This window comes from Tigriopus californicus, chromosome 11 (assembly GCF_007210705.1).
Source record: "Tigriopus californicus strain San Diego chromosome 11, Tcal_SD_v2.1, whole genome shotgun sequence".
NCBI lineage: Eukaryota > Metazoa > Arthropoda > Copepoda > Harpacticoida > Harpacticidae > Tigriopus > Tigriopus californicus.
Window position 1 is genome coordinate 3,952,585 of NC_081450.1, and position 16,117 is coordinate 3,968,701.

Sequence of the window (16,117 nt, forward strand, 5' to 3'; positions counted from 1 at the left end):
AAACTCATATACACATTTTTTTCGGCTGGAATTATCGTCCAAGGCTTGGGCATCTTACCTTCAAATATGAAAACTTTGGTCGGTTGTTCGTTTAGATGCATCACTCCAAGGATTTCAAAATGCGATCGGATGCTAGATACCTTTAAAATACGTAATGTACCATAACAACTAACAGATCGCCCAGTCAGCATTTAATATGCAAACAGTCATTAAATTTGTCTTAAAGTATTCTATATACCTTCTCCATCAGGATATTAGTTCGCTATTTGTACATTTTTGATCCGCTTGGCTTCATACATTCAAAACTATCCTCAAAAGAGTGTCAACAGGATTTCCGGTACTTAGATTAAGATTATTTGATGCTTGATACTTTCGAAACAATGGTGAATGAGCTGAATCGAAAAATACTCAACTTTATCTAGTTTTAATTTCAACACAAACATGCAATTGTCATCGAAAAGATTTATCTACTATTTGGCATATTATTACCATAAATATGTACTATTTCCCTCCCGCATCTCTATTCAAATGGCCTTGAGCGACAACATCTTTCCTCCAAAGTGAACACAGCTGGGCACCGCACTCTAACATTAATAAATACGACGGGATTAATCGCTTTCATGATTACTGGACCCCGTAACAGTCGTTTGTGAGTGTGCTTTATGTAAGACTGAGAAGAAAAAAAAGATTTGATAAAAGTTTAGTTCTCAGTTCAATTCAACAGAAGAAGTAATTCAGAATGATGAAAGGTACATACATTTACATACATTTGCAAGGGGCTGAGATAGCTTGACACGAACGACAAAAATCTTTCGATAAAAAGTACATTCCTTTCAAATTCAAAGCTTGTGTTTGAGGTATCAATCTCGAACTTAAAATGAAACGTATAAAGAAAGCTCAGCCTAACTGAAGAGAGGTCATCATCGTGCATTAACAATTAATCCAGCCTTTTAATTGGAGTGCCCATTAATTAAATGCAATTAAAGCTCAAGTCACGAAGTGAGTGTATGAAACAAACAATTTGAAGGGTTATTGACCTATTAATCTTTTTTCTCATTAAAAGATTTGTTTCTGTTACAATCATTCCAAATTGTACGTTTAAGTAATCTTTCATCCATCACATACTTATAAGCTGATGAGATCATTTCAATTGCCAACTTCAGGGTAACTCTAAATGAAAAATCCTTTGTCAAAGAACCTCTTTTTTCGCCACAATGGTTTCCAATTTCATTGCTGACAGGAAGTTTAAGTTGAGCTGAAATATTCATCTCGCTTCCCTTGGGCACATTCATTTCGACTTGGTAAGATGTAATTGAATTTGTCCTCGAAGAAAAATAGCCATTTCATTTCCTTTGCCCAAATAAATGATTCACGAACAGAACAGACAAAAGAAATGGCAATCCGTTGTACTTAATTCGTCAAGTAAACCCTACTGCTTTGCCCGAAGGATACCACATCTTGATCCCAATTCAGACCATACTTTACCCGGATTTCATTATCACTCATCTTCCAATTCAGATTTTAGCTTTTCCCCATTTCTCTTCAACGTACTTTCCGATATCTTTCCGAAGGCCTCACTCCTATCTGAATAGTCTTGGTNTCCTGCCGGTTTTGCGGTGTAATATTAGCATTTTAAGGGTTCTTGGCGAAACATTCTACAAGAGTATTGAAACGTGATGCTCGGGTTTTCCTCCTACCGCTTTGCCCGAAGGATACCACATCTTGATCCCAATTCAGACCATACTTTACCCGGATTTCATTATCACTCATCTTCCAATTCAGATTTTAGCTTTTCCCCATTTCTCTTCAACGTACTTTCCGATATCTTTCCGAAGGCCTCACTCCTATCTGAATAGTCTTGGTCGTGCAAAGCAGACAATATATTTTGACTATACCCCAAATTGAATTGCGTCTCAATCTTATTTGAAGGCCATCCTCGTCCTCAAAGAGCCTTGGCCAAAACCCCAAAATTGCATCCGCACTCAGCCAGTCAGGAGAGGATCGTGCCATCCAACACGAAAGGAAAGGTTATTCTTAAACGCTTGAACCTGTTCATAACTTTCTTTAAGGCACATACAAGGAACACGCATCACATGTCAGCTTGTTAGAATAGGGATCCTTCATGTTGAAAAAGTATGACGAAGTCGTACCTGGTGGAAGTCGAACACCAGATGAGCTCGCCCAGAGATCTTCAGACGATCTTTCCAACCACTTAATCCTTTGGCTTCATTCTTTTGGATCTCCTCGAACAGACCGGGAACATGGACCACCACGCCGTTTCCTGAAGATAGCAAAAAAAGCATTACGAATTGATCGAATATACGAAATAATTCTTACTACTCACCAATGAGAGCAATACAATTGGGCCACACGATCCCTGATGGAAGAAGATGGAAATCATAAAACTTGCCTTCGGCCACCACCGTGTGTCCAGCATTATTTCCACCCTGAAATAAAAACAAGCACATCCAAATTATGTGAACACAATTGGGGGAAATCTAAATCCTTTCTTGGTAAGGTATAAAAGAGCGCGGGACTTTGTTGACAGATGCGTTTCAAATATAAATGAGCCAAAAAAAAAAATATGCTAAGACTCAAAAACCCTCCTTGGATGAGAAGAGCCCGAAAAAAGGTAGAAAATGATTCCCCAAAAAATTACCATTAAGGTAGAAGAGGGTAGCCGATTTTGACTCATTTATTGAAGCAAACCCTTAAGCAATCTTAGAAATGGTATTGCCGTTAAAAAAAAGGAACAGGAAAAGGATAACGAGCTGTGTTTTTCTAATCAGCCAAATGAAAATAAATCTATTCAAAGGAGGTTAGTATCGAAAACTTCAAAAATGATGTATTGCTAAACATAAGATTTATCTTGAAGCAATTGCTGACAAAGTAGTTGCAAAAAATTATATAAAAAACGGCAAAAAAGAAGCAAAAACGATCTTATCCCCCGAAATCTTGTGACATGGGAAAAGTGCTGGCAATCACGCTACACAATGACATTGATCGCTTTTATAAATAATGGCGGAGACAAAGATTGTACTCCTTGTTTCTGAGGAAAGAGTTTCTCCTAGCGTTGATTTTCTGTGGAAATGAAAAGAAAACGATCACGACCATGACAATATAAGGTATTTGACATTACAACAATTGCAAATGGAGTACATGATCACGTGGAAGTATTGAGTGAACGTTACTTTCAATAGAACGATGCACACTGCATATGATCTCTTTTACCGTGGACGTCTGTTGCTAAAATAAGAGTAATTACAAGTAAAATCACGAGGGAAAACAGCCATTTGTAACAAATTCAGGCTTTAATTTTCCATATGATTTTCACGCCAAGCAAACAAAAAAAAGTTTGATAATCTGTTATTGCTTTCACGGATGTGTCGAATGTCTGAATTGCAGAGCGCCGATAATCGGTAATCGTTCGTTGTTTGGGTTTCTAAAATCAACTAAAAGCCGCATGTGTGACCGAAAATAGTATGTCATCAGTCCATCGATGGGCATGCCAAGTAAGTTAAAGACAACGTGGTTCAATATGAGAAGCCCATACTAAGGTAAGTCGCATATCAAAAACGACATTCTTTCCGACAATGAGCCGTCTCTTAGGTAGCTTTCTGGGATCATATCCAATATGAAAGCTATATTGTGAAAGTATGTGGCAAATCCAAACATTGGCGCCTGGACAGTCTATTTAGAGATCATTGACACAAAAGACCCCGAAGCTAGGACACAAATAACTGGGGAGCGTTGGAAGTTGTACGGAAATACGGAGCTTAAAATGCTGTATCGGCTGTTGCAACTTCGCAATAAATATTTTCAATAACTTTTTTTTCAAAATACCTTTAAATAATGTATTGGGGTGTCAAAATATAAATATTTCACTGATACATCAGTAAGAAATGTATTCACTTTGATTAATCTTACATTAAAAGTCGGGAGAACATAGGGGAAACAAACAAAAAAATAAGTTTGTGTTAAGGTATTGTACTTAATTGCCAAGGCATTTTTCATTCAAAAAGTATAAATGTACCAACAACTATTTTGACTCAGGTAATCAATGGCTTGTAGGATGCGTGTACTCTACAGGGTGGGGAACCAAAATTTAGAATATCATGCGATTGGTATTTACGGGCTAGCCTTTTGATCAATTAAAAACCACTATAAGCAAAACAACAAACCCATGATCCTCTCTTTTCTCATAAGTCATCCCAAGCTACAATCGGACGAAATCAAGCGATACAGGAAGCCAAAGGGCAACGGATTCGTGATAACCTCCGCGTGGAAATAACCGTCGAATGAATCGTCGACATCCTCAATGTATCCCTGGCCACCTTTTAAACGCCAAAATGCCCATGAAGGACTCAGGGGGAACCTCCATAAGGCCTGGGTGGTAATAGCGGCCATAATAAGAAGAGGACTGTGACCTTGGTGGACAGAGTCAGGACCAGTATAACCGTGGTTCTGACAAGGTTCATGCACAGAATGGCTGCCAAGATTAAGGCGGACTTCATTGAAGACCATTCATTAGGAGCGCCATTCAAGACGGTTTAGGGATCAAGAAGTATGTCAACACCCCCAAGCACCGTCTCATTGAAACCATGAATGCCAGGAGGCTCAAGAGGTGCAAGAAGGTTGTCAGCTTCTACAAGCACAATGGTAGCACGGTGGATATCTTCACAGACAAGAAGATATTCACAGGATGCGGGTTTGAACCACCGAAATGACAGATTCCTGGTGAAGTCGCTAATATGTAGAGGACGTTGAAGGCATCTGCATGGCAAAGCATCAGGCCCAGATCATGGTCTGTTGCATCGTGACCTCCGACGGCAAGAAAATAGCACCATAACTCATCAAGCTCAAAGAGAAAATCGAGGCAGCTGTCTTCTATAAGATCCTGAGGTATATCATTTGGTCTTGGCTCAAACATTAGTTTCTCTTAAGCAACTATAAGTAGACCAAAGATGGTGCCCCGGCCCACGCATCCAAGCTGGCGCAGAACTTCTGAGCCAAGAACTCCACGGCCCTCTGGCCTAATAATTTCGGGTTGTCTTCAAGTCCAATGTGAACCCACTCGATTTTTAAACCTGGGGCGTCTTGCAGCATGAGCCAAACAGAACTTCCCATCCAAAAGTGGACTTCCTAAATGTCAGCACCACCAAGGAGTGGGACAAAATGTCCTCGGTCTTCATCAAGAAGAGTTACGCTTCTGTTCGGCCTCGAATTGAGGCCTTGATTGAGAATACTGGAGACCATATTGAATGAAAAAGTCAGATCTCAATATGCCTGACAACTGACAAACCTTGTTTGGAACATATTCTCATAAGTTGCTTCATACCGCCGTCATTAGCCTATTTTAAAGGCCACTTGAACTTTCTAAATTTTGGTTCCACACTCTGAATGTCAGAAAGATTTTGTTTAAAAAGGTGTTGGGATAACCAATGTTAGATGGCAGTGAGAGGGAATAAAACCAAGTATGCAAATTTTCGTTCTACATAAGGGATGCATATAATTCAAAATCTAGCCCACCTTGGGAAATGACCGCACGATCATTTATTTAAGACATCAATAGCGCACGCTTATACAGGGAGACCTGTCAAAGGTAATTTTAGCTTATCCTGAGACATCGTCAATCAAGACACGACTTTCGAGAATTAAACCAAATAGAAGTTAAATGTCGGACATCCAGGGTTCTTAAAGCACAGATTCAATTAACGTTATTTGTTTACCTTGCCACCCATCAAAAAATACTTCAGGACTTCAGAAATTGTCTATTTTCTTACCACGCTACAAGCCTAATGCAATTGGCAAAAAGAGGAGGAAAATGAGGCACTTTACTTCGTTTGATTAGGCAAATGGACCCTTTGAGTCAAGCACTTTCATTCAGCATTCATGAATGAATCCAAGCTATCAAAGCAAAAGAGGCGATTTCTCATCCTTCAATTGAAAGTTAGCCGCATTATATTAGTCCAGTGCCAATATGGAACTATATCTTTTCTCTCTTACATGGTAGAGCAAGCACTACTCCGAATTCAAAGTTAAGGAAGAACATATATTTAAGTGATGACTAGACCTCGGAATAAAGGCAGAAAAAATCAGGAGCAACGGAAACTAAAACGTGAAAAAGATTGACAAAAAGGTAGACAATGGTAGCAAAATCAGTCATCAAGAGTTGAAAAAAAGGCAATGAAACTTGTTTTAAAAAAGGTTAAAAATGTAAAGTTTGATAAATACGGAGCTCAAAAGATCATTTCATATTATTTCATATGTTGAAAAAAATCAAAGCAATAACGCAAATGCATGGTTTGGTGTTTTTTTTTGCTTGGTTTTTCACTGTTTTGGAATGTAATGCCCAGTTCTATTAAACTGAAGGGTTACGATTCGTCTATTTACTACCTTCAATCTTTATATGATATTTGGTCCACCAACGAATTTGAGTTAGCAGACCGAGCTAGTCCTTAAATGTAGGGTTGATCTGGAATGCTGTCTAAAAATTTGTCCAAGTCTGACTTGAAAGATGCAACCGGATCAACAAGGCCTACGTATTCCCTACAAATATTAGAGAGAAGCAAATTAAACAATGAAGGAGCCCGAGAAAGAAGAGAAGTGGACTTCAAACCCTCGAGAATCCAGGCCAATTCGAACAATGAAGGTGCTCTCAAAACGCACGTTAAGCCTCTACGGTCACTAGAATTGACCCCAAATCCTGGGTTGGGACGAAGCTCATGGATGCTTTGGAAGACGTACAGTATCAGATACCTTTTGTACCTTCTTTGAACACTGTAACTTTTTTAGTCTCTTAAAATGTCAATTCAGTTAATTAAGTCAGTTTTGGATTTGGTGTGAAGTGGCCATTATTCAATCTTAAGAGGGTTACTCATTTTTATAACCATATATTTCAAGCTTGTTTTCTGCTTTTTCAAGTTCTTCTGTAAGAAGTGGCCGAAGAAGGTAAAAACCATTGTTTTAGGATTTTAACTTCTTTTCCTAGGTCTATTGGTGACTGATACTTGAACAAGCCATTTTCCATAAGCCTCAAGAATATTTTAAGCAATAAAAGTGTCCATTGCTTTCATAACCAACTTGCCCGTCTTTTTATGCGACCAAAATCTCTTTACGGCTTGAGTTTTTGCATTCCGAAGTCGCGGCATTCGGAATTGTTTTTCAGTTTCAACTTCATCAGCAATTTTGGCAATGAAAAATTATTACCCAGAGTGGTGTTTTCCACCACTCTGATACCCATTACAACATTTACAATAAACATACTGTGTATAATGACGCATTGAGTAAACCAAGGAGGCCTCCACTCTAAGAGTGTTAAGCTTGTGAACTTAAAAGCTAGTGCTTTTTAGCTTGCAAAATAGTTAGAAAATACTTCTCAGTTTATCAGATATAATGTAAAGAAAACGAGTTTAGTGATGTTTAAAATCGGCTTACTCAAAATTACCGCCAAATTCGCCTAAGGTACCTTAGCTTGTATGAAAAATCACCACATGCTAGAGGTGTAATGAGCCAAGAATTTTCGGTTTGGGCTGGTCCAAGAGAAAAGCGGCTCATTCTGAGCTGAGCTGGGTTGACAGTTTCCAGCTCACGAGCTGGGCTGGGCCCAAAATAAAACAGGTTTCGAGCTGAGCTGGGTTGATCGGGTTGATATTTCGAGTCAAGCCTGAGCTGGGCCAAATCCTAGCTAGCCCATGTCCGAGCTGGCTCATGATCGAGTTGACCCATGTCTGGGCTGAGCTAAGTCTGAGCTGGATAAACCAATAGACCTATTGACCAGTCTAGTTTCTAGTTATTTTTTGTCAGGTAGCACCACGGAATTGTCTTAACCCAAACAAGGTGTTTAAAAAGGGCAATCAGACACATTTATGCAACTATAACAGGAGTCTGAGCATAAGTGTCTTTTAGGTGATGGTACCATCAAAATGGTCTCAGCTCAGACTTGCATTTATAGGAGACAAGATAACCTCTGATTTGTAATTACTGGGAGCTGGTAAATTAGTTTGTGCTTTTGGTCAGAGAAGTTGTTTTTAAGTTATGAAAATCACCCAAAAAAAGTTTTGAAAACGTAAAACCAAGTTTTCAAAAGTTGGAAAAAAATGTTTTATTTGCTTGGTTATTCATCTATCATGGTAGTCTTGGGGCAAAAGTTGACTAATTATTGTTATTCACGATCTTGGTCTTTTGGCTCATAAATATAGTCTTGCTTTTATATCAACGTAACATTAAATTTTAATCTAGGTGTAAAGCATTCTTTGAGGCATCTTGAAATCATGGTCCAGGGCAAAGCAGATGAGTGAGTGGTCTCTATAATTGATACCAACATTGTTTGAGAATCTAAGGCAATTGGATTCAAAAACCTCCGTTATAGTTCACAGAAAAATTAAATATACCTTGAGTTGCCTATCAATACATGTTTTCCTTGGGAAGATATTATCAAAATAAAGGATTTCGTTCAAATTGAACCATAGCAAATACGATATGATACTAAATGGGTTTTTGCAACAGCCATCTTAGGGACAGGGCGGTACACGATGGAAAGAAGTTAAGGGCTCTGTGCCGTCTGAAAATCCATCCCCATTGTTCAAAGTATTGCAAAGATAGATACCAAATGGCTCATCCATTTCCCTTGGCCTCTTGCCGGCTTTCTGCAGGCCCTTAGTTTGGTTCTGACATCAAGACCCCAAGCTTTCATTAAAAAGAATTATTGAACACATTCAGTAGTGTTGGGCTGCCAATGAGCTAATTTTAATTTAATAACTTAAATTTGCAAACATTGTTTTGGTGGCAAACAATGGAAGGCTTATGAATTGGTTCAAGGCTAAAATTAGCTCTCTGGCAGCCCAACACTACTGAATGTGTTCAATAGTTCTTCTTAATGAAAGCTTGGGGTTTGAGGTCAAACAAATCCTTGAGCGATGACAAAAATTGTCAGACACGGGCAAAGTAGCCCTGAATTTCTTTCCACCCAATATTTCTCCAAAGTTACGCCTAAAGGTGACCAATACTTTTAAATTTCATCGAAAATTCTCGGTTTTAGTTTTTATGGCTAAAATCAGTGAAAATTTTATTTTTGCTCCAAAACGGTCAACATAATTTAAATTCAATCTAACCTTAAAAATATCTTTCCGATCCCTAATGGTTTCTATTGCCAGAGCTGAGTGCTTAAAAATTTGAATTTGAAAAATATGAAATACTTTCACAACTCGTTTAACAAAGAGCTGAGTGACAACCAAATTGTTGATTGTAATACACCTTTCATTGTCATGCATAGTATTACCTCTGCTTGTCTTTCAGTTAAAGTTGAGCTCCGTGGAGTTCGGTCAGGGCTGAGGCATAACCTCGTCGACTTCGAACTGGGTTATACCATAACTCGATGATTTAGAGCTGGGCTGAGCCAGAGCCTAAACCCAGCACGAAAACATGAGGTGTCGGAATTACCTTGATTACGTAAAGGTGCAATCATGTCGCCCACATTCAAGCACATTGTTGGGAGATTGAAACGAAATTCCGAATGCCTCATCATTGCGTTGCAATTTCGGATACATTTTGTTACACTTTCGACATGCGTTCCTAAACAAGGGCAATCAATAGAGTACGTGATTTGCTCTACTACTGTCGGAATCTTTTTTTTACATGTTACGTGTATTATACCCCAAAAAGCATGTTTCTACCTGCATATTTGTAGGATTCAAAAGAAATTAAGATTAAAGAGGAATAACAAACGTCTCATGAGAATAATTCAACTTGTCTGAAGCGAGATTTCACGAAACATCTTTGTCCCTTTTCCACCAGCGTCAGCTAACCTGAAAACATGCTCATTCGGTACAGCTCCTGTTGAGCTTAAGCATTCTAGTTATGGTTTTCTATGCACATGCCCTACAAAATGCACTGATAATTGAAGTAAACCATAGTTGGTTACCAAGATTAACTACTCGTAAAGATCTGACTTAAAAGGTTTTGAAAAAAAGTCTATAGATTGGATGGTTGCGAGATTTTCCACCCGTATATTTTACCTCACTTCGACTCAACGATCGCGCTTTTACTATGTTATTTCAAGACATAAAATACTGTGCAATGATTTCCACAACTTAGGATTGAAACGCTGTACAAACTAAGATAATTGGTATATGATTGATACAGCCATATACTTAATCCAGTAGATACTAGTGGATATCCGACGACCGACCACTCGATTTGACTAAACACTAGAATGGATTGTCTCTTGGGAAAGCCTCTTGTTTATTGTACTGTTTAGCCAATCGAGTGGTCAGACGTCCAATATTCAGGGTCCAGATACCTATGATTCAGAATGCCTATTAAAATTTTGCACTTTCAAACGAGGCTATGTCCGGCTCAAAAGAGTCATATAGTAACAATTGTTAAGGAAATTTGCAAAAATACTTTTCGTTGTCGTTTTCTACTTTAAGGGAACTTAAGCTTTTCAAGCTGGCCTCTAAACATTTTCTTGGAAAATATCGCGAGTTACCAACTTCGCTCAAGGATGACTTTAACACTGGACAAAGACCGGAAAAAGGGGGGGGGGCTTTGTTTTCTATTTTCTAAAAGTACACTTCGGGCACAAAATGACTGCTAGCACATCAGAATGGTGCAAGACCATCATTTTGTGCTTTTGAAATATTCATAATTTTTGAAGCAGGCAAGCTCCCTTACCGTATCTGTCCTGTCATGACGGCGACCTTGTTTCTCCTCTCTCTAATTTGAATCTCTCCTGAAGTATTGGGCCAGCCTTACTTAACTAAGGTTCGGAGGCCTTTTATGTTTCACGGTGGTTCCCAACCCTTGATAAAGGTTATATGGCAAACTTATACGAATGATTTTCATTGCAACGAAATTCAAACAAACAACTTTGAAATGGGTTATCATACTGGTATGACCAACTTTTAAAAGCACATTTTTTAAACACAATGGAAGAAAACGTATGAAAGAATAAATTCAAAGATGGTATTGTAATCGTTAAAAGGGTATTGATAGAATTTCAATTGAATAGGCAATTAAGCTTAAACATTTCAAGTTACATAATGCATCGATTTGGCCAGAAAATGCTCCAGTTATATCTTAAGGAAACCATCAAGAAATGTATCTTATGTTTGTTGGGGGCACTGAAAAACTATTTTATGTCATATTTTTATGAACCATTTGGAAAAAGCAAAAGGTAATTTGAAATATCTCTAAAAACTTGTTAAATAATATAACTTATGAATGCGCAGTCCATCAGTATTAATTTTTAAGATGTTTTTAGTGATCTAGTAATGACTTTTTAACAGCTTCCTTTTGGCTTTATAACACAGTAAAAGTAGGAGTCTCGGCAGTTAAGCACACATTTGATTAGAATTTGTAACCACCGTGGTTGCCCTATCATGGCAAATAGATCTTTGTTGAACAATTAGACAATATTGACATGTCTACATGATTCAATTATGGTTACAACCGAGATTTACATAAACAAAACTGCAGTGATATATTGAAGGGCTCTATTTGGAATTAAGCATTCAAGTCGATCCTTTTTTATGTTTTCAATTTTGCTTTGAGCCATTGGGCGCATTACCGTGAAATTGAGGAAATATTGTCTTTCTGAGTTGTGCATAAATTTAATTGATACAATTTATGCACGAGTCGTGTCTTGATTCGTGTCTAACTTAAGAACGTTCACCACTTTCTTAAATAAATGTTAAGCTTTGACAAGCAAAGTTGTCCATTATGGTTCCTTAATTTCAAGAAGTGTTCCTTCCCATTTACTATGATTTCATTTAGTTTCACTTCGGCATTAAACAAAATTGGGGTACGTAGTATGCACAGACGGCCAAAATCTGCCTTATTCGTTTAATGTCATTAACAACTTTTGGGCATATTTTAACAACTATTTTGGCATTGAACGGAGGCGAAACAAATCGTCATGTGTATTTAGCGACAAAGGAGACACTGTATCAACTGCTTGAATAAATGAATTGTGCATTGTTCTGTTTATCTTCTATTCACCCCGTTGGTTGCTTTAAAAATCGTTTTTACAGCCTGTGGTCATTATTTTGCACTTCATTTCAATTTATGACTATTTTACGGCGTAACATCTATTTTTGGTTGCTTTGATTTTACAATTTTTAGCCACCTGATGTGCATATTTTGGCACATCCTCGGAGCATACTTTTCCGCAAACATGCATAAAAGCATGCTCCAAGACATCATAGTTTGATCAGTTTTTGTGCATATTTTCGGGCATGAGATTTTAAAGTGCATATCTCCGCCTGCAACAGTCATTTTTCTCGAAGAACAATAATACACAAAACTATTCCCACATCATCTTTGGCAGACTCCATGGGAATAACCTGCCATGGGCTCTTTAGTGTCGATACACAAGACGTAAAAGGACTTTTGACCACTCCAACCTTCAATATGGCATTGTATATCAAAACTCAAAATGCATACCTATCTGTTCAGTTTTCAAGATTGGCTATGTAGCCATGCCACAATGACGATAAACGAGCCTCAAAAACATGATGAAGAGTCTTAAGAGTCTTTTCAATATTCAATCACTGCCTCAGACGCGAGCCCGACATGTCGATTTAACCGAAAGTGGAATTTTCGAAACGTTTGAAACTCCTGCAGTGAGCGATGAAAATTCACAACACTCGAAGATCCCCCTATCTTAGAGCCATCATTTTGAATCTCACCCTTGAGGTGTTGGTTTCTTTACAATTTAGTCAACTTTTTAGGCACTTTTTTCAATAGGACACACAAGCGCATCTCCATATGATGATATGTACTTCATATCAGAAAACCACATTCTAGTATCTAACTCAGCAGTGGCGTGTTATATGTACATATTAACGTGAAATGAATCACATTTTCATACTTCCACGCACCAAATCTTACCCACATATTACAATTTCAACTCGCTGTGGACCATTGCCATGACATTTGAAGCAAAGTTAAGTTCGTTAAAGCATTCTACATCCATTTAAATCTGAATTTGAAAATCAAAAAATAACAACCGGCCATTACGCTAAGAGTGCAACATCTTGTCCAAAACCTGTTTTACTGGTAAGTCGGGATGAAGACGAAAACTGTACCTGGCATCTGGCCACCACATCGGCCTTTCCAGCCAGAAGGTCGACCAATTTTCCCTTGCCTTCATCGCCCCATTGAGCCCCCAAAACCACCGTCACTTTTTGGTTCCCCTTCAGGTCCATTTTGGAACGGACAAACGAGCGAACGAATCTGTGTCTGTGTCAAGTTTGAAGTCAATGAGGGAAACTGAAGTGAAGGCAGATGAACAGGAGACCAATGACAGAAACAAACTGGCCCTTCACAACTTCACCCACACACTTGAGCTCAATGCATAAACGATGAGAACCCCATGTGTGTATCAACAGTTCCAGCGGAGTAGTAGGGCACTAGAGGTAGTCAGTTCACTCAGTTGTCCGTCCAAGAGACACACAGCTAGAGCACTCTGAGCAAAGAGGGGCAATCAACTCAAGTGACTTTCCCGCTTACGTATTTACCTCATAGTGACCGAAAATGGCAGGAGGAAAAAGGGCTTTAGATGTATTGGATAGACCAAGACTGTCACAAGAATAGTCAAGATAGTTGTGATTGAGATGGTTTCAAGTGCTAATGATAATGACGAGTTGTCGAATAACGCAAGATCGAGATCGAAAAATGGAATTGAAAGAGAGAGACAGTACAGCCACCCTGAACAATTATCCACATTGTGGAACGCAGCTGATACCTTTATTTAGGAATGGAACAAAACTTTCCATGTGTACTTTGAAATAAGGGTTGCCGTCCTTGCCGCAGTAGGGATAACGATTTGACAAATAACTCGGTTGGAATGCCTAGGAGGCATTTTGGTGGACGTTCTAAGGACAGTCATTGGGAAGTCACGGCACGAGGATGTGTTTTTACTACTGTCTTTGTTGCATTTCACCCTAGGCAAACTCCCTGCAATTTCCTACGGTCCTTTACTGGCAAAGCTTGCTCGTTTTAATCGAAAACAGTTGTTCTCGGACGTGAACAGGAAATTAATTTTTTTGACCAAAGGTCCTATTTTTACTCAGTTACAGTCGGCGAATTTTGGAAAGGCCGGTACTTAGGAATCTACAAAATTATATTAGATTGATTCTTTCATTTGACAGTTAAGTTACTTGAAATTGAAAATGTTTGCCAGTTTCATTTTTATTTGTGCCATTGCTCATTTGTACACATTGTGTTCTTGAGAGGCTCTTAACAGTAAGCAAGTGTTAATCAATTATGGTGCTTGCTTTTAGCTTCCTTTGGTTTTTCATCATTTTACCTATTTCATAAATATGGCTCATTTGATAGTATTCTCACCTTGACATCAAGTGAGTTTGGCTAGTTGTTTGTGTCACGATTTCCATTTCTTTCATTCAGTACACCTTAATGCACAATTGAGAGGGTCCGTTAGAAATTCAAAGTTATTCGTTACTTTGCGGAATAATGGCATCAATTACGTTGTTTGCAAAGTAACAAGTATATTTTGAATCGAAACAAAACTAATATTTTTTCTTAAAGCATAGTGCTAAGAATTCAACTCATTCTTTGGATCTTTGGATGACTATTACCATACAACCTTGTCAGCTTTTATAGCTAACTTTTTGAAAACGAATTTCCCACGCAAGTCATTAGAGAATGCAATAATAGTTTAGTGGTGTTGAAATCTGGGGGTGAACTCTGATTAGAGCAATGAGACAAGTGTCAGTTCAAACTAGGACTCATAAAAAATATTATTTGTATATGATCTATAAAACTGGCACACTATTTTAAAATGCGCTTGTTTATGAGCTTTAGCCCAGGTAAACGATTACACATAGCTCTTCCAAATCAATAAAATTAATCACTATCTATTCTACAAATAGTCTTATTGTCAATTTTAATGGCCATTTACTTTAACTTTTTCTCCCATTTCCAAGATTGATAAGCCATAGTAAAAAAAACATCTGCCCTGAATCTAGCCCAGAGATTTTGCTCTTGCGAAGTTTACATTTATAAGCGGAATCGTTGGCCAATGAACAAAGAAACTAGGTTCTCAAGAACTTGTTTGAGACCAGAAACCTTCTCAAACTCGATCCACTGTTCTCTGAAAAGTGATTAATCATGGCTAGTTTTTCTCTCTTGAAGTCACGAAGGTCGGTCCATGGACTTCTTCTATCACAACTGAGGAGTCCATGGGTCGACTCAGATTTTCGTTGGTTCAATAACGTCATGAATGAACTTGTTTTGAGGGAAGTTGTACTCTGTACTTCTTACTTTGGCCATCCGGAAGGCCGTATCCTAACAACAGACATGTGATCTTCTGCTACGCTCTAGAACTATCCAAAGTACGTACATTACGCATTGATTTCCAGCAAATTAGAACGACAACATTGATGGCCTCAGAAGTTGAGACCACTTCAATATCGTTGGTCGAGAAAACACTTGCCGAAGTCAAAGCTCAACTTAGCACAATCTGTGACGTTTGACAAGACAGCTATTTCTGCAAAGCAACGCATGCTTTGGGAACGAAAAAGTGGACCTCCGAGGCTTCCATTGATGAGCTCGCACACAAACAATACAAAAGCGTCGTAGGATATGGGGGCTCTGTGGATTGACAACTTTTGTTACAGACATCTCTCAGTTCTTGGAATGTTCATCGATAAAGACGCAAATTGGGCAAAGTGCTCTATTTAGTGCGGGAAATTCTTTGAAACCTTTGGAGTTCTTTGAGCTATTTTTGAGCCTTGTGAAGACCGCAAGAGGCCCGAGAAGAGCACTGGCAGTCCTTTTAATTAATCTAATTAATACGTATAAACCCAGAGACGGAATCTCGTGCAAAGGGGAGAGCGTTGATATCTTTATTCAAAATACTGAAAATGAAAATCGCAAGAGATGTACTCAATGCAAGAAAATGGGACTAGAAAGCAAAAAATATGTTCGAGCAGTCCAAACTAAAAATGAAGGAGCCAGATTAAAATGTCAAATTAACTTCCTGTGACCTGCTGTTAACGAAAAACTAGCAATAACTTCTTTGGATTACTGGGGACACTGATTATTACAATAGCTGATTTCTTTTGGTTTAGTTTCTCACGGGCTTTACTAACCG

The 16,117-nt window shown here is 38.4% G+C and overlaps 1 protein-coding gene across 1 annotated transcript in view; it reads right to left on the bottom strand.

Moving 5' to 3' along the window:
- LOC131891211 (adenylosuccinate synthetase-like) overlaps positions 1-13,482 on the bottom strand; it is a 32,248-nt gene extending 18,766 nt beyond the window's left edge. The window contains exons 1-3 of the mRNA XM_059240735.1: positions 13,089-13,482; positions 2,345-2,447; positions 2,151-2,281 (exon numbers count right to left, since the gene is read on the bottom strand). Coding sequence (XP_059096718.1) covers positions 2,151-2,281; positions 2,345-2,447; positions 13,089-13,208 — 354 coding nt within the window. The 5' untranslated portion in view covers positions 13,209-13,482. The remainder of the gene's footprint in view (positions 1-2,150; positions 2,282-2,344; positions 2,448-13,088) is intronic.
- Positions 13,483-16,117: the final 2,635 nt, after the last annotated feature.